An 18,682-nucleotide genomic window follows, 5' to 3' on the forward strand; every position below is an offset into this window, starting at 1 on the left:
GTATATATATTTTGTATTTTCACTCTTTAATAATAAAAATAATAAAGAAAAAACATATCTTATTAAATAAAAAAATACTATAAAACGTCTTTTCTCAATTAACAAAACCCTACTGATACAATTACACGAAGCTGTAACAAGACACTTTTTATTTTTATTATTGAAATTTTGGTGGTGTTTTTAAATAACGTGGAGAAGTGGTGTGTGTTTTTTATGTATGGATAATCACAAAACTGAGGCACAATTTTGTGTATTTAATTTTTTTTTTGTTATACCACAAATCTGAGAGTCAGATTTGTGGTTTATAATTTTTTTCCACAAAACTGACCCACCGATTTGTTTATCCTTTAAAAAAATTTTAGCTTACACAAATCTAAGGCTCAAATTTCTCTATTACCCCAAATCTAACCCTAAGTTTTGTTTCCAAAAACAAAACTGAACCTCTGAATTTCAATTTAAAAAAAAATTATCTCCATATCTATGAAAAACACACTATTTTTCTATAATTGAGCATAACACATTTTAAACTTCCATAACTAAAAAAATTAGCCTTTAACAAGAAGAACTAGGTCTATTATAGAACTATTAAAATAGATTTATCAAAATTCAAAAGTCATATGTTTAAAATTATTAATTATTACAGCTTTTATTAATAATAATCTTAATATATATTTTTAGAAAACACTTGTGAATTGAAACTACTTTCACATATAGTTAGATGTCACGTGACGTTTAGCGATTCGATGTAAAACTCAAACGACGTGTCGCATCATTTCCAACAGAAACATTTATGAGCAAAAATAAGCAACTGATGTAGAAAGGGTAAGCCTTTCATTTCAATTATACACTCCGTCTCGTGTTGCAGTATCTGAGAGAAACCCATCAATCGATTTCATCAGAAAGTAAAAATCAAAATAAAAAAGTGGAAGCTTGTTACTGTCGTTGATCAATGGCGTCGAATCAGCAGCAGGGAAGTGCGGAGAAACCGGCGAAGAGGAAGCCAGTGTTCACCAAAGTGGATCAGCTGAAACCGGGAACCAACGGTCACACCTTGGTGGCGAAGGTGTTGTCTTCAAACACCGTCTTGAACAAAGGGAGACCCTCCTCTTCCCAAAACCTTCGCCCCACTCTCATCGCAGAGTGCCTCATCGGCGACGAAACCGGCACCATCCTCTTCACCGCTCGCAACGATCAAGGTAGATTCCCTTTTTTGCTTATATTCTCCTTTTTGCAATTGTAAAAATGTAAACTTTCCATGTGGGCACGTGCCTTGTTTGGAATCTAGTAATGCACTTGGGAATGGAGATCCCGAATGTTGTCTTGTTTTGTTGGGTTGGGTTGCGTGGAATCTAAAATCCTACTTAATTGGAGTCTCTTTCGCGTTTGGATGTGCTGAGCTGGCTTCATCTGCTTTAAGATTTGATTAAAGCTGTAGTACAGACACAGTGGATTCCTTAACTGTTTTTGTTGTGTATTTATGTTGCTTAGTATACTTGTTGGGTTTGGGAATGGTGATGATCAATAGTGAATTATCTTGCAACTGTAAGGGTGTTAGATGGATCCAATCCATGGTTCAGTTATGTAAAACAAAAAATGAAAAATAACATTGATTTGGAGGTGATCATTTTTCAAGTACAACCAGCTATTAGTCTTTCTGCCTTTGAGTTCTTATTAGCTCATATGCTTGTTTTACTGCCATTGCCCATTTGGTTACCGGGATCTTGGTTTTTTTGTGCCTTTTCATTTATCTCATCTATAGTCCTTTATCGTATTGGAAGATCTTGTATTTCATATATTGATCTTATTGACAATGATGTGTGGGTAGTTTTAACTCTCAAAAGATTTCATTTTATGCACGTTACCACTGATTAGCTTTTGTTGATGCATGATATACCTGTAGAACAAGCTTTTGTTCATGCCATGCAAGAAGTAACTTCTTTCCCTTACCTCTTATTGCAGTTGAATTGATGAAGCCAGATACTACGGTGATTCTCCGAAACGCAAAGATAGACATGTTTAAGGGATCAATGAGGCTGGCTGTCGACAAATGGGGCCGCATTGAGGTAACTGAACCAGCAAAATTTGCAGTTAAAGAGGATAACAACCTATCTCTGGTCGAATATGAATTGGTGAACGTGGTTGAGGAATGATTCTGCTGAAGAGTGCAAACATGGCTTTATGATTTGTTTATTGCACAATGGATACTGGGAAGGTGAAACATAACTGGTGATGGATTGGACTGGTATACGTTCTTACTTGTATTTAGGCGGTATTTCCCTTTAACATGTTTGACATTTCTTAGGGCTAAGCTTAAGTCACTTGGATAGTATTGTCTCAACACTAAGATTTGCTATTATCTGCTGTATCCAATGGAGAAAAGTATGATATTTTGTTTATATGAATATGTTATTCCCCATATTCGTTTCCATGTGTTTTTATTTTTATTATTTGGGTGTACTTGCAAGCCAGTGACTATTCCGTTATTGACATTCAATTCTCGGTTACCTAAAACATTCAGCTGCTCTGAGTCTCGGCCTCTCAGGTACTCGCAGAATCTCAGTATTGAGAGTTGTTTGCATAAAGTAATATTTTTGTTGGAAAACAAGCATAAGTAGGATTTTTTTTTTAAAAAAAATTGCGTCAAAACCGAATCTAGAGATACTAATATCCAATATATTTAAGGAACTTAATTTAAATGAGCATATTTTTAACTCAAAATGCCAATGGCAAAAAATGCTATCACTCATCTGCATCCTAATTTTGTTATAATACCTGTCACCCATGCTTCAACTCGTCATATCAGATCTACACAATATGTACCATCTGATTATCAATTTAACACTGACTCAACCAAAACATGGTACAATCATTTCCCTTTTATTAAAAGATTAATTGATTATGCTGGTTCCGGTAGTTACCATAATAGACTCGTTAATAATAGTAATGAAATCATCTGTAAGAATAGGGTGACATAAAATATTGTAAATAAACTAAAATAAGTTTAATAATAAAATTGCAGTCGTTTCTAGCACGGTACCCTGCTGTGGACGCTAGCACATTTGCACAAAAAGGTGTTGGAATTATCACACGGGGCCAAGCAGAAAACAACTGAAATCCATGGAATGTAGCGTGCACCTCATTCACAAACAACAATCATCCATCTACAATGCATCAAGAGGATAAGCATGAAGAAATCTATACTCTTAACACCCTATATACTGATCATATTACTTAGGTATATAACTCGTCAAATAATAAAAGCTATTTAAGGAAAACAAAGCAAGTGGAAATAACGAAACATTACACGGCAAGTCCCAAGCATAAAGCCAAAGAGCAAATGATCACGACCCTATACAAGGAAACAACCAGGGTCAAGACGGAATATAGCACCAGCAGAAACAATGTAGAAAAACATCAAGTTGCAGCAAACAAAAACAAACCTTTAAACACATTTTTCACTTTACGATATATGATGAAGTCAAAAAGTTTTATGTCTTACTATGTACTTCATCAAGGGACACCAGGATTGCAGCTGCGCAATGAAAATCTACCTCTATCTTGTTAAAAAACTAGCGCCCAAGTACAAGAGACACATAGAAACAACACGCAGAGAACATTCATTGAGGTTAGTCTCAAGATTACATTGCAACAAACAGATGCTGCATCATTTTGGTATCTGAAAATGATGGTAAGCTTGACAATGCTACGAACATTGATGCTTTTACTTAAAATTGGACAGATCATGGAATCTAAAATCCAGAAGGACTAATTGAATTATGAATCTTGTTAAAAATTCATTCATTGGCTGCAGTTAGGCACGAAAAATTACTGGTAACATATTCCAAAAAGACATCAGTGCAACTCTAACAAGATGTGTACTCCTGATGGCTGTAATATATTGTGTTTGCCTCTAAAAATGTGTCAGCACAAGTGCTATGTGCACGACAAGCAATAGTATCCAGAATTATATAAAGTTTTCTTCTTTCCAAAGATTTATGGTCATCTAAATTACCAACAGTAAATGAAAAGAAAGAAGAAAAAGAATTTTTACTTAACCACCTTATTTAGAGCTCATCTATATAGACTTTTCTCGAACCCTCTGTCATTCATCATAGATCATCATTGCAATCTGAATGAATACAATCAATCAGTATGGTCTCCATATTGTTATCTCTAAAAATTCATTCAGTGTGGTCCAGTTCAAATCAAATGTCGTGAATCCATAAATATGATTACTCAGTATCTCTCGCTAAAACAATTACTCAATATATCCAGAGGTCATATACGTACAAAATAATCAAAAGCTTGACATGCCAGCAGCTAGAAAATTCTTAAAAGCTATCCTACTTTCCAAAATAAACAACCTATATCACTGCAAATTGATTTCAAAACATTATTAATGAACTAGACTAGGGTGACAATTTTCATCTGAAATCCATAGTAACTCTGCTAAGGGCAAAGGTTCTCTCTATAGTTCACCAAAAAATGTTCTCTCTATAAGATGTTGCAAGACCAATTTATATGACCAGGGCAGTGGATCCATTTTGTGAGAATGTGATCATCACTTTAATTTACATTCAATTTAAAAATCCTGCTCTCTAATCTAATATAAAAAAGAGACATTTCTCAATACTTGAAAACAAAAAATTTGAAACAAATCCAAGTGACAGCATCAGTGATGCATGCTCGATCTTCATCTAGTCTTCTGTTGCCCTACAGAGGGGAAAGAATATGCATGGTTTCATTGTGAGAGCATGGAAGTGCCCAGTTGAAAAATATGCCTAAATACTACAAGGAAAAAATGTAGAAGTTTTCAATATGCACCAAAAAAGTAAAGTCACAGAACCCTTTCCTTTTGATCCAAAATGGTTAAGAGCAACACAATCAAGTCAGTACTTAGTAAATGACATAAAATCAAACACTTGGTGATCATCACAATTAGGTCCTAGTACATAAGACCAACATAAAGCCACAATAGATCATCACACCATAGCTTGCAACACAAAAGTTGAATATCATCAAAAGATTTGCAGTCATGAACAACAAGAATTGGCATGGTTTCAAATAATGCAGGCAAAGCAATGAATGAAGGAATACCTTCATGAGTCCAACCATAAGAGCGGGGGCAAGCGGAGAGCATCGAAGTCAGCAATGCGGAAGCCGTGGCCATGTGATACGGCTGCATCGATTCAACGCAGCAACTCATTGCCGGCGGCGGCGACCTTTGCCGCAAATTTCGGGGGGGAAAATACAAATGTTAGTGTTGTCTAACTTGTCTTACATTTAGTAGACTTGAGAGTTAGTTAGGGAGTGTTACCTGAAAATGCGGTTAGAGAGTGAACTTTGCGTCGGCACCCGAAACGGAGACCGGGTGGGTCTTGACTTGCCACCGGCGGCAAAGCTCACCGTTCGTGATGCGGCAGAACGCAGGAAACAGCGGGAGGCGACGGCTGACATCTTTACTTACGGAGACGGCGAGATTCACCAAATCAGCTGCTCTTTTGCTTCCTTGTTCCTATTCTTTTTTATTTTATTTCTCTTTGGGCTTTACGCTTTGGGTTTCATAGTACTATTGACAAGTATATAGTAAGTTCACCGTAAAAAAAAAGCACTAGTAGCTGTTTGGGTTGCTTAAGTGTCAAGTTTTGGATTATAAAAAAATTAAAATTTTATTTCTCCAATAACATATACTTAAAAATAACTAATATGGGTTTTCGAGTGATGAATTCACTCGTCTGCTATGATGCACGGACACTGACACGGACACGGGACACGACACGAGATATGCCGACACGCGAATTTTAAAATCTTATATGACACGAGGACACGCATACATATAAAATATAAAGTATTTTTTAGATAAATCGTAATGATATTTTGATATTTTATTAATATTAAAATATAAATTAAAATTTTTAATTATTTTTAATGTCTTATTTTAATTATATCAAGTATTTAAAATATTTTTTATTTTAGTAAATAATAATATATATTATATCTAAATTTATTTTAAAAATATATGTTAAGAATAAGACTGGACACGCTGACACGTGATGGTATTTAGATGTGTCCAGACGTATCTGGAGAAGAATTTTTTATTTTTTATTAAGACACGATTAGACACAATAGACACGCATATCGGACGAGTGTCGGTAAATGTCGTGTCCAAAATGTGTCCGATACGCGGACACGGCAACTCAACGAAGTCTCCATGCTTCATAGCTCGTCTACTTAACCAAATGCTAAGGAATAAGGGTTCAAATTTTGTGCATGCAGCAACCATAAATAAATGTATATATATACTTAAAAATAACCATAAAACCAAATAAATAACTTAAATTTTTTATTTATTTATTATGTCACATCCTGACAGATATTGTCTTGCAATAAACTCCCATGTTTTTAGTTGAAGGATCACAAACAATAATCCAAAGCACCTTATTTTTCATGCTTATAAAAAGAAGAAATAAAATCAATGTGGAAATACACTCAACCCCAATTCTTTTATTATTATGTATAATCCCCATAATCTGAAATATAACTAAGTTACAATAGAGTTGTGAAAGATCAAATGGACCATTCAAGAAAAATGGGATGAAAATCACTAGTTAAATTCTTTAGTGTGACGGCATCATAGTCATATGGTAGGTAGTAGCTAGTTCCTTGAAGTTCTCTTAGTTTTGGTGCTGATTCTGAGCAGGACATCAAGTAATGTGGGTATGCAAATGCCTCCAGACACATCCACTTCTTGTACCTTTGAGTTAGATGAATCAGAACAAGAAGCATCTCCTAATGTTTTCTTCTCAGTAGTGTCTTCAAACCTCAGCGTGTTTGGCAAGTACAATCGTCCTCTCTCCCCTCCTCTTATTCCTATAAGACGCCCAAGGGATACACTCTTGTCTTGGAAGAAAGATGCTGTTGACTGCTGGTTTCCAATGCAAGAAAAAGCAGTTATAAACACCAATTCTTTTGCTTAATTCTCGATACATTCTTATATTGGTGTCTTTGGAGACTAATTAACTTGGTGTATATATTTCAATACAAAAAGGGGACAAAAGTAGATTTGGTTCATTTTACCTCAGTATCAAGGTTAGAGGATGAGAATGAGGAGAAGCTGGTGGATGGCATCTGCGTCGATGAGAAAGGCTCCACCGGTGCAGCTGCGGGTGCCTCTGTAACTCTAAGCTTTATATTCAAAAACCCAAGACCCAGTGGCCATCCATTGGGCATCTCATCATTCTGAAAGTATGTGGCAATGAAAACAATATCAACATTATTACAAATTACTTCAACTTTAAAATAAGTCTTAATCAAAGGTTAGCAAGCAAAACATACATGTATTATATTGCATTTAGAAAAGGGTAAAAGCATACATCAGCAGATTAGTCACAAGAATTCCCAAAAGAATTTGGCATCTCCAACACTATATAGTCAACTTCTATTCATGGAATTTTCTCCCCAAAGATGTACATTGATTTTGAATTCCCAATTCTACTACTGTCCACCTTATGGTGCTAGCTAGTTCCTTGCTATGTGCAGAAAAAGAACCTTCAACAGAGATGAGGTTAGCAGGATACTGTGCCATCGGATTCTAAAATTCAGATAACTTTTTCTGGCCACTTTTTTTTTTTTTTTTCAATTGTCACTTATTAATCCATGTTACTAAACTCATCTTAAGGACCCTCACACCAACCCTACCATGATACATCTGCTAGATTTCAAGTCTACAGGGCTGGTTGTTTGATACAACAAATTAAAATATGCTCCATTTCTTGTTAGATATGATATCCTATTTCTACCAGCATTAATTATTTAAGGGAATAAGACTGATAGAAACTAATGGAGATTACACTGTCGGATTCATATTCAATTTTGGAGGCAAATAGAGTTGTAGAAAAAACATATCTATATGTGCTTACGATTCGGTGGTTCTTATGAGCTCATATATATCTAGATATTTATTTTCCAGATCTATTTTTCACTCTTATGATTGCTATTGCATCTCAAAACTTTATTTGTATTTTATATTGTTCCTTCCTGTTTCGAATTTGGCCCACATCATGTGCCATTGTTAGACTTCCATCACTTATTAGATATCATTATGTAAGAGGAGAATGGTTTTACAGATAATAGTTCCAGTGAGAGAGACATTTTAGTGAAAATGTTTCTACATCATCTAAATTTGACATGCTGTGCTAGAAATGTATCAAATGGATCTGCAGTTTTAGTGCAACTTCTTATTAGGTTAGACGTGATTAATGATTATGAGAAATTATGAAGAAATAGAAATGCACAACACCTCTGATACAACTTCAATTGGATCCACTTCTCATATGTTACACTATGAGGAGTAATCTACATCAGTAACCACATTGTTACAATAAAGTTCAGACAAAAAACATTGAAGGGTTTTAATGAAATGTTAATTTCAGAGGCCACCGATTGAACAACCACTCGTCATTATGGTCCTAATTGAGACACAAATGGGTCTATCCTTTAATGTCAGTCCATCTGGAAAGTACAAATTAAATTTCACAGTATACTCATTTATTCATGCCAGTCCATCTGGAAAATGCAAAATTTCACTTGCAGATAGAAAGATAACAATAAGAGCATAGGTAGGTATTCATTAAAGAGACTACTTAACAAGAGGTACACATATAACACAGAACTTCAATTGCAATTCCAGTATAAACACCTCATACAGTCCAAAACATATTTGACATATATATTCATCAGTAGCACCACAGAAAATAAATGTCATTATCTTCTTTCACCGACACATCTATACAATAATGATATACATGATCTAATAAACTTGCTGGAAAAAAATGGATGGCAAAAGAAGGCATATATATAGGGTGAGAGAGAGAGAATGAGTATAATTTGTGAATTATTGTTGTTACCTCTGATTCTGAAACTGAAAGCATGCTGACTCTGGGCTCAAGCCGTCCAGTTGGGAGAATTAGTTGATAGAAAAATGATGATCACAGAAACAAAAAAAAATAATTGAAAGAATTTTGTGTATACTGACAAAAACCAATGGAGCATTTACGTGTCTCCTAACTAGTAAGTAGTAACTAGTATTCTTCTCCTTAAACATTAATACCATGGGTCCCACCTCACCTGCTAGATCTATGCTCTCTCTCTTGGTCTATCTTAGTTTCCAAATATAAAGAAGAAGAAGAAGAACAAGAACAAGATGACATCCAATAATAATATATAATAATTCTAAGGAAAGCAAAAAAAATTATGTAATGTAGGGTACATATAATCAAATGTTAAATAATGTTGTGGCCTTGCCGTTAAAAGAGGATTGTGATGATTGATAAATATCTTTGAAATAAAATAGAAACTTATAATAATGTCTCGTTGTGAAGTTTAGTTGCATTATACTGTTATTTCGCTGAATTCATTGTACCTTTGCTGTTTCTAGAAGTATCTCTAAAAGCATTTGGATATAATTTATCCTAATTGTCGGTTAATTAATAGCATTTAGAATACTTACCTGATTGTTATATGATTTGCAGGGATAAGAAAGACAATAACAAAAATATTTTCTTTCTATTCTAGCTAGCAAAACGTTAAGATCGAGTCTTATATATAATTTAATTCTTTTGTCATTATTGTGTGTCTATTGCTTGTTGGGTGTGTGGTTAGTGTTATACACACATACATAAATCCCTTTTATTTTTTTCATTAGTCAACAAGCATTAAAAATTTATTACGTTGAAAGGGATCGGAATCATAGAAACAGACATATATATAAGTCTAATTTGATATCCCTGGCTATAAATTTTAATTGGTTTGCAAGAATGTAAACTTTTCAGCAACTTTGATATTTTCAAGAGTCCAAAATAACCTCCTGTATGTTTCATCTTCCAATCAATACCTTTGTAAGTATGTGAATGTAAGTACTAAGTAGTGCATGTGTGAATGTGAGTGAGAGCCGCAACTTGGTTCATGCGTTTTAATCTTGATGGGTACTTGCTTGGTGGCTGAGGGAGGAGAAGCCAATTGCATTCTAGATATTTGTTTTCCCTGCCATATGACTATGTATAGTTTATGTTATATCAAAATAATTGCATATTTTAAAATTTTATTAATGTCTATTTTCAAAATATTCATCATCATTCATTTTGAATAACAAATAATAAGCTTTTTTATATAAATAAATATTTAAAAAATATTAATTCCAAAAATATGCATCGCATAAATTTATTCCACAAATACGCAGGGCCAACTCAAAGTTGGCGCATGCGAAATGGAGTTCCAAGTAAGACAGGTGTAGTGCCCGCGAAATGGGCCTGACAGCACTAAGTTCACCTCTGGAGCAGCGCTCACGAAATGGTAGCGTAGCCATTTAGTGGCTGGCGTCCGCGAAATGCCTCATTCCAAGCCTGGCGCGCACGAAGTGGAGCACCTCAAGTGGGTTGGCACCAACATAACCATTGAGACCAATATAAGGAATCACATAAGATGCAATTAAATAGTTTAAGTCATTAGCATAGGGATCAAATGGTGGCTTCAGCCTTTTACGGTTTTACCAAATGCATTATTTATTATTTCTTCAAATATTTCTGAGCTTATATTCAACAATGGCCTTGAGAATCCTCTCACCGTGCTCTTTACGGCCCTGCAACCAAACTTAAATTAAGTACTTTCATATTAACTAAGACGTCAAACATATTTTATAATTTGTAATTATCAATTAATTATCATTAATATTTTTAATAATATAAAATTATATTTAATAATATGAGATTATACATTTTTTTATAATTAAATATTGACTAAATTTTAATAAAAATATTAGTTCTATCCTAAGATTTTTTCTATTTTAATTACTCTCAAGTAGTATTTTATAATAATTAATAATTGAGTCAAGAATGTTTTTCTCTTTTTACTGGATGAACAAATTTTAACCATATATTTACGATAGCTTTTTTTTTTTATTTTGCAAAATTTCTTGATTTATAAATTTAAATATGTTTTTCTCTTAGAATGATTGCAATACTCACAATAATAAAGACACAATAATCACAATCTATACAAAATAATGAATTAAATTTTTCTAATATATTAATAAGAAAAGATTGAGAACTAATTAATTTTATATACCTAAATTAAAATTAGATTTTTTTTAATTTTCTCTTTCCTTCCCTATTATAAAAATTTAAAATGCAAACCTTTAATTTTTACTTATCTAGTTGGCTGATTGATAGTTAAAAAATAACTTTCGGTTCCATACAAAAAAAATTCAGCTTTCAAGTACTCCAAATTAAGAGCCAATTCAATCATATCAATATCAGATTTTGGAATAGTATCCCATGATCTTACAAAAATTTTATTAGGAGAATAAAAGAGAAACACTAGTAAAAACACAACAAAAAAAAACTCATGGGATTGAAAATAATGTTAAGTGCCATGTGACCGCCCCTGTATCCTCATTTCGCGGACGTCAGCCACTAAATGGCTGCACTACCATTTCGTGGGCTTCGCTCCAGAGGTGAACCTGGTGCTGTCAGGCCTATTTCGTGGGCACCACACCTGTCTTGACTTGGAATTCCATTTCGCAGGCGCCAGCTTTGAGTTGGCCATGGGTATTTATGGAATAAATTGATGCGGTGCATATTTTTGGAATTAATGTTTTTTGAATATTTATTTATATAAAAAAGCCACAAGTAATAACTAGTGCAGTGATATATATATATATATGCAAAAGATGATAGAGTTCACTACATTTTTTTATTAAAAATATTATTGGCACACTAAAATCGGTTATTAAAATTAGTCACCAATATATTTGTGTATAAATATATGAGGTGTGAATTTAATTTATTTTTAATATGTATTTATATTCTAATATGTATTTTATATTGTGTGGCTAATTTTGATATACACGTAACATAGTTATTTTTTATATGATACTAGTGTATGTTTTCGTACTCTGTATGGAATAATACATAAAATCAAGGACGAATATACGGAGAGCGAGTGGAGGCCTCGGACCCCAGCATTTTTTAAAAAAAAGTTAATAGTAATAAGTTATTAAGTATGATTTAATTTTTTAAAGAATTTATTTAGTATTTAGTCTAGTACTCTAGTATAAATAAAAATTCAGTCTAACCTAAATATTAATAATTTTTTTTTTTGGTGACAAATATTAATAATTTGTAATATCTAAAAAGTAACTAATAATATTAAAAAATTTTAAAAAAGATATTATAACTAATATTTTTTACTTAAATAAAATTTTTCAAATCCCATAAAATGGATTCTTTTTCTTCTTGTGACTGTCATTCTTGATTTGTTTGGTATTAATTCTCTCTGTTTCAACTACTACAAATGAGAGAATTTATTTAGTTATAAATATTGATTAAAGATGAATGTCTTGCTAATTGCCTTTTAATTATATTAAAAAGAAATCTCATAGTTCCCGTCATCGCTGCTTATACCGTTACCGTTGCTGTTGAGCTCGTCGCCATCTTTCTCTGGGTAAATTCCTCTCTCTCTCTCTCTCTCTCTCTCTCTCTCTCTCTCTCTCTCTCTCTCTCTCTCTCTCTCTCATTGTGAGTCTGTTAAGTTCTTCTTTTCTTCTTCCACAAACTCATCACTTAGTCGCCGTCGCTATAAGCTCGGGCATTGCCGTTACAGTTTCATTTGAGTCTGTCACTGGATAAAATAGAATTTTATTCAAGTTGGACCAGTTAAAAATAGGCATGCATGAGATCATTTTTGCATGTAATTTTTGAATTTTCTCATCTAAATTTGATCTATGTAGTTGAGTATTTTAGCATGGTGATCATCGTGGTTTCATTGCGACACTAATGTGATAAAAGCTGTGGTAATTTCATAACTAATATATGAGGCAGACCAAATTATTAAAGTAATCAAGAAAATATAACATTCAGATGTGCGCATAAAATTGATAAGATGTGATTATCTCAGGAAAATATATATGTATAGTCCAAGTAGATGATTGTTAGGAAATTATTATTTCTTAATATATTTATGGGCAATACATATATTAATTATAATCGCAAATTAAGTAATTTCACATTAAATGACTTATATAACAGTGATCTTATTTATTGTCATAAATATTGAATTAAATAAGTTATTATTACTTTTGATTTGAATAAATGAGATTATAACCATAGATACTATTTTATTTGAGTTTTAGGGTTTAATGAGTGTCACACTCAAATATAAATAATCACTTCAAGATTTTGGTCTCCAACACATCACACTCGCCTCCGTAGCTCTTTTTCCACAGTGGAGTTGTGATTCAGCCCTATCAGGGATGTAGAAGGTTTTGGTTGACGAAGATCAAAGAACCGCAAGAGCCAAGCTCTCTGATCTCAATTATGCTCTCAAATGAAGGAACGCTTCTGCGCTCTCAGTTATATTTCTTAATAATTTAACATAGATGATCTTGAAGTTGAGAAATCCTAAAATTTTCAGATAAAATAAAATTTTTATTTAATCAAATGATGATAAATAATTTTATTAAATTAAATTATATTAATGTGATCATTGGATGATAAAGAATGCTAAAAAAATAAATAAATAATATTTTAAGAGTATAAAAATATTAAATTATCATTTCAATTTACTTTTTTTAATCAACGACAATAAATATATTGAATTAATTAAATTTTTACAAACAATTATATACCTAAAATTATTTAATTATTCAAAAATCTTTTGAACATACAATGGTTCCACGAGAGGTTGACTATTGAGAATTGAATATAATATTTTTAAATTTGTATTTTCAATAAAAAGATGTATTTAATTCTATCCATCCTAAATAATTTTATATTCACTATTACTTATCCATCTAAATAATTCTAACATTGATAGAATATTATTTTTAGATGCAAAAAATTTAAAATATATTTATTCTATTTCAAAAATTAATATTCATATTTAACTTAAAATTTTAAAAAAATATGGCAAAAAATATTATATTTTTTAGTTAAAAAAGTAAAATATCCATAAATATATTTTTGTGCTTTAGCTTTAGATTTTTTTAAAAAAATTAACAAGTTAATGGATCAAATCATATTTTTATAACATATATAAGAATGTATATTATACATAAATAAAAATTATTAGATGTAATAAGAACAAATACATAAATTAAAGAAAAATTAAAAAAAAAAGAACTAATAAAATATTGAAGGAAAGAGATATAAATAGAAGAGAAACAAAATTATTAGACAAAAGAAAAATAATTTAATAAATTTTACGTATATATAAAAGAGGAATAAAAAGAAGATATACAATATCTAATTTAATTTAGCAAGATTTATAGAAATAAACACATAGAATAATAGAATAAAAGAATAAAAAATAATAAAATAATAACAATCCATCATAATCTTAATCTTTTAATATAATTAATTAATAATAATAATATAATTAATGTAACAACCCAATTTCCGACAGGTCCGAATCACTGCCAGTCGTCGGGTGTTACTTCCCGGTAGCCCTATAAAACTCTAGACTCGATAATATTTACTACATATGAGCCTTTCGTACTAACGGGATCGCGTATGTTAACTTATTTTTATCATATAGTTGTTTTAACAAACCTATTAACAAAACCATGAACATCTTCGGAGATATACAATATAAAATAAATACCAGACTAACAGCAAAATTAAATTTAGCAATAAGATCACAGAAAAGCGTTCATACAAACTTGACACGCTTAGATAGATATATATATATATAACTGACAACTTTCCAGATACCTAGTTCATATAGAAAACCCCTAAGCTGGTACCCGGGCTAAAAGAAAAGGAAATATCAAGTCCTATCCCTCAAAAATGCTACAGAAGTGAGGGAAAGCAAAGTCTAAGGAATGAATACCATCTATCGTACATTCTTTCCACCGTCGAGGCACAAGTTTGCAACCATCAGCTCAAGACTAGTTTCGAGCATCTCCTGCAGAGTCCGACAACACGTGCTCCTCTGGTACCTCTCTGAATATAACTCCTGTGACGGCGATCAAGTCTGGATCTTCCATCTGTGGGGGAAGGAAAAAAGGAAGGGGTGAGAACCTATATGGTTCCCAGTAAGGTGACATCGTGAAAGCGCATCTCTCTCGTGAAACCTAGAGTTTTGGCTCTATCGTAATAACTCGCTTACTAAGTCTCTCGGCTACTCCCGTATCGTGGGCTCTGACATAACTCTTTCTTGGCATCTTTCTTTGGGATGAATGCCGTTCTCACGCTATTCTCTATGATTATTATTCCTAACTCTATTACCTTATTCTAAGCTTTGAGAAAGTTACGTCATAATATTAATATATAGACAAGAATCAGAAAATAGAGAATTAACAAGAAGCAGATGCACATCGCAGAAAGAATGAACAGTAAACAATCACAATCAAATGTGCAAACAATTTATGATGCATGCCTGTTCCTAGTGCAGGCCATGAGCTCATGCGTCGGTTGTCTACCCGCAACCCGACGTTACTCGGAGTGAACCCCGAATATGGTTTTTTTACTGTGTCAATTAGACACCTTGGCATCACGGTTACCCGTGTCAATTAGGCCTCATCATAATAATGTGTATCACAGTAAGAAACAGTGCTATCAATTAGGCGAACATTCCCGCATTAGCAATCTCAGGCTATCCGTTAGGCGGGCCCTTTCGCATTAGCAATTTGGCACAAAGGCCCGTTCAACATACAATATGCTATCAATTAGGCAGACATTCCCGCATTAGCAATCTTAGGCTATCAGTCAGGCGGGCACTTCTGCATTAGCAGTTTGGCACAAAGGCCCAGTCAACAAATAACATCCAACTATCCTTTTCATTCATTGTTTCTTATTTCCTGTCTTTTCATCATGCCTCCACATCACCTTATAAATATACATACCTCCGCATCACCACATAACTAAGCATACCTCCACATCACCATATTACTAAGCATACCTCCGCATCACCCTTTTAACTTTAACCTTTCTAGGGGTAACTTGCATTCTTATTCACTTCTTAGCTTGTTTAGCCTAATACCCTTTTGGCGACCGGTTTTCTATCTAACGATTAATATCACAAACGGACTCGGACTCGCACAAATTTTATGTCCACATGTTCGTATTAAACTCAAGTTTCTAAAGGTCTAGAAATCATATTTTTCTGGGCAGTCTATCTCCAGCTATTGAGGAAAAACCGAGACTGTTATTCTAGGTTTGTAGGAACAGCACCTTGCTATCTTGTTATGTGGTTTTTATATTGTGAAAGCCTACGCACGGACTATCTCTCTTATCAAAGTAACTCTAGAGATCCTAACCTTTAATTTAAATTATAGTTTACTACATTTGGATTAGAATTGAATTTTATACAAGATTTTAAAATTCTGCTACTGCACTTGTAAAGATTCAGAAAAACAGCAGGCAGCAGTGTTTTTATAAAATTCATAATAATTTCAATTCTAATCCGTTGCTCCTAAATTTTTGTAAGATTATACTCAACACCCCTAATTTTTATAATCAACAAGTTTCAGGTTCATATCACCTTGTTTGGTTAATTAAATGTCAATTGGAAAGGCTGCCCTGTTTCTTTAAATGAGTTCTGAAGTTCCTGCGAACAGTCCAGCTTCCAAGAGGCATAACTAACTCTACAAAATAGCTATGGACCTGAAATTTTACTCATTTAAAATAGACTTACAGACCTCTAAAATCCCTTTGGAATCAACTCAAAATGTTAAGTAAAACAAAAGTTCCAGTAGTTTGAAATTGACACTGCAGAACTAGAAAAACCAGAAAAATTCTGCAGCAGCTACTGTCTTCAAAAATTTATATCTTTTAAACCACTTGGCCAAATCCCTTGAAATTTTTATGGCACATTCAAGACACACCTAAGTTTTACAGAAAAATAATTTTATCTAAAAAGGTGGTTCGAACTATTACCAGACATTATTTTAAGTCACTGCCAAATATGCAGAAATTCTGCATCAAGTAATTCCAACAACCTCACATACCAAATCTTATATTTAAGCCTAAAACTCCCCTAAAATCATAATTTCAACTTTTTTGTGACTAACCAAAGTTGCTAGAATGATTAGCGCAGTCCCAAAAATCCAGAGTCAATATTTTCCAAGTTTTCAAGTGCTTATACACAAGTGAACATTCATTTTTCTGCATCATGTTAAAAACAGAATTTCCACATGTACTTTCTATCATTCATTCACATAATAAATCATCATTCAGCATCATCCAACTGGGTTAGTTATAACAGAACCCATCTCAAGCACAACAACTTATACTACCAACTAATTCAATCATAAAACATGGCCTTTAGCCTTCAAGTAAATTCTGCACATAGCAACTTAAAACCCCAAATAACATTATCAAACCTACAATTCACCCACAGCACCATCAATCAGTCACAAACATATCCTTCTAAACACTCAAACCCTTACCTCTTTTGAAGTTCAAAATTCTGTTTGTGCTTCTTCCTTGAATTAAAAATCCTAGCCACACAAAATTGAAGTTTCGGTCACTCCTCCCTTCTCCCTCAACTCCGTTTCATTCTTTTCTTTCTTCTATTTGTGTGTGTCTGTGATGACCCAGATGAAGCAAGCACTCATATAAGTAGAAGAAAAAGTGGAGGAACTTGTCCTGTCTCTCCTTCTTTCCGTCTTGGTTCTGCTCTCTCTCTCCCTCTCTTTGCTGCCTTCTGTTTCTTACGTTGAAAAGGGGAGACCCAATAGAAGCGGTGGGCATATAAATAGGAGAAGAAGAAGTGGGGTGAGGTAGTGAAGAGAGTTACGTGGTTCTTCCTCCAGAGAACACCTAACTAAATCCCATTATCATATGAGGAAACCAAGAGGTGTAACCTTGGTTGGGGGAAGGCTTCTCTCTGTTTCGGTCATCACATGAAGAATGAAGAAGATTAGGGCTTTAATCATGGTTAGATTTCTGATGATGCATATGCTTATGGTCTGGTTGAACCGGAAAAAAAAATGGTTTAATGTGTGTTGGTTCATACTTCACAAATCTTAATGATATATCTATACTGTTCTTTTCACTTATCAAGTCTAAGTCCACCTTATTATTTTATGGTGAGGTGATTCTCGGATATTTATCGAATTTCTCATCACAGAATTTTTGAGATTAACTCTGTGGAAAATCGGGGTGTTATATCCCACCCACCTTACAAAAAGTTTCGCCCTCGAAACTTCGAGTGTTTCTTAAGGGTTATAAAACCACAAAAGATCCTATCTTAACTATCTCAACAACTGTCTTACGCAAGGAAATGTTTGATCTTAAAGGTGTTCATAAACGAAATCGATGAAAACTCTCCACATTCGTACCTCGTGTCACCGTGCTTGCACTGCGAATCACTCACATCGGGTCATCTTGGATTCATCGTTACCATTCTCGTACTATTTATATCCCAACGTTTAACAATCAACCGTACTTCTAAGTACAGCAGCAGCACGCCACACAAATATGGTCATCGGCGTTTTAAAATTTTATGATGGCGGTCTATCTGATAATCGCAGGTGTTGTGAGAAATCCTATATCGATAAATTTATCCACTCGCAATCATTGAGGTCTTATTCATTCCCAACAATCAACATCAAGGTGATCAGCCTTAACATATCAGGTCAAGTATGAATAATTCCTGAACAAGCGCTCGCAGACGATCATGCTGA

At 33.3% G+C, this 18,682-nt stretch overlaps 3 protein-coding genes and 1 long non-coding RNA gene across 9 annotated transcripts; 1 reads left to right on the forward strand and 3 right to left on the reverse strand.

Annotated features, from left to right (window-relative positions):
• Nucleotides 1-700: 700 nt before the first annotated feature.
• LOC112733531 (uncharacterized protein At4g28440) lies at nucleotides 701-2,416 on the forward strand. Its single transcript, XM_025782513.3, has 2 exons — nucleotides 701-1,196; nucleotides 1,960-2,416. Exons 1-2 carry the CDS (start codon nucleotides 950-952, stop codon nucleotides 2,148-2,150), a joined length of 438 nt encoding a protein of 145 aa, XP_025638298.1. The 5' UTR covers nucleotides 701-949; the 3' UTR covers nucleotides 2,151-2,416.
• Nucleotides 2,417-2,858: 442 nt separating this feature from the next.
• LOC112733532 (protein NUCLEAR FUSION DEFECTIVE 6, mitochondrial) lies at nucleotides 2,859-5,559 on the reverse strand. 5 transcript variants are annotated; one of them, XR_003168248.3, is made up of 5 exons: nucleotides 5,318-5,559; nucleotides 5,098-5,222; nucleotides 4,060-4,129; nucleotides 3,305-3,349; nucleotides 2,859-3,161 (listed from the first exon to the last, which is right to left on the reverse strand). XR_003168248.3 is itself a non-coding variant. In XM_025782515.3 (4 exons), the coding sequence occupies exons 1-3, from the start codon at nucleotides 5,455-5,457 to the stop codon at nucleotides 3,342-3,344; spliced, it is 273 nt and encodes a 90-aa protein (XP_025638300.1). In that variant the 5' UTR covers nucleotides 5,458-5,559; the 3' UTR covers nucleotides 2,859-3,161; nucleotides 3,305-3,341. The 5 variants fall into 5 exon arrangements, 3 of the variants coding, with proteins under 3 accessions (XP_025638300.1, XP_025638301.1, XP_025638299.1); XR_003168246.3 differs by lacking the exon at nucleotides 3,305-3,349; XM_025782515.3 differs by lacking the exon at nucleotides 4,060-4,129.
• A 925-nt stretch (nucleotides 5,560-6,484) lies between these two features.
• LOC112733533 (uncharacterized) lies at nucleotides 6,485-9,581 on the reverse strand. Of its 2 annotated transcripts, none has more exons than XM_025782518.3 (3): nucleotides 8,907-9,581; nucleotides 7,078-7,239; nucleotides 6,485-6,922 (listed from the first exon to the last, which is right to left on the reverse strand). In XM_025782518.3, exons 1-3 carry the CDS (start codon nucleotides 8,928-8,930, stop codon nucleotides 6,656-6,658), a joined length of 453 nt encoding a protein of 150 aa, XP_025638303.1. In that variant the 5' UTR covers nucleotides 8,931-9,581; the 3' UTR covers nucleotides 6,485-6,655. The 2 variants fall into 2 exon arrangements, with proteins under 2 accessions (XP_025638303.1, XP_025638302.1); XM_025782517.3 differs by having other exon boundaries at nucleotides 6,485-6,925; nucleotides 8,907-9,570.
• Nucleotides 9,582-14,660: 5,079 nt separating this feature from the next.
• On the reverse strand, nucleotides 14,661-17,899 carry LOC140173077 (uncharacterized). Its single transcript, XR_003168249.3, has 2 exons — nucleotides 17,444-17,899; nucleotides 14,661-15,040 (listed from the first exon to the last, which is right to left on the reverse strand). It is a non-coding gene; the product is annotated as an uncharacterized lncRNA (long non-coding RNA).
• Between the last annotated feature and the right edge of the window lie 783 nt (nucleotides 17,900-18,682).

The sequence above is a fragment of the Arachis hypogaea genome, chromosome 13 (assembly GCF_003086295.3).
Source record: "Arachis hypogaea cultivar Tifrunner chromosome 13, arahy.Tifrunner.gnm2.J5K5, whole genome shotgun sequence".
Taxonomy (NCBI): domain Eukaryota; kingdom Viridiplantae; phylum Streptophyta; class Magnoliopsida; order Fabales; family Fabaceae; genus Arachis; species Arachis hypogaea.

Coding starts and splice junctions, on each gene's coding strand:
- LOC112733532 (XM_025782514.3), bottom strand. CDS start 5,457: ATGTCAGCCGTCGCCTCCCGCTGTTTCCTGCGTTCTGCCGCATCACGA. Junction 5,223..5,317: donor CTCTCTAACCGCATTTTCAG/GTAACACTCCCT, acceptor TTTGCGGCAAAG/GTCGCCGCCGCCGGCAATGA. Junction 4,714..5,097: donor TTATGGTTGGACTCATGAAG/GTATTCCTTCAT, acceptor TCCCCTCTGTAG/GGCAACAGAAGACTAGATGA.
- LOC112733531 (XM_025782513.3), top strand. CDS start 950: ATGGCGTCGAATCAGCAGCAGGGAAGTGCGGAGAAACCGGCGAAGAGG. Junction 1,197..1,959: donor CACCGCTCGCAACGATCAAG/GTAGATTCCCTT, acceptor CTCTTATTGCAG/TTGAATTGATGAAGCCAGAT.
- LOC112733533 (XM_025782517.3), bottom strand. CDS start 8,930: ATGCTTTCAGTTTCAGAATCAGAG. Junction 7,240..8,906: donor TTTCAGTTTCAGAATCAGAG/GTAACAACAATA, acceptor ACATACTTTCAG/AATGATGAGATGCCCAATGG. Junction 6,926..7,077: donor CCTCTAACCTTGATACTGAG/GTAAAATGAACC, acceptor ATTGGAAACCAG/CAGTCAACAGCATCTTTCTT.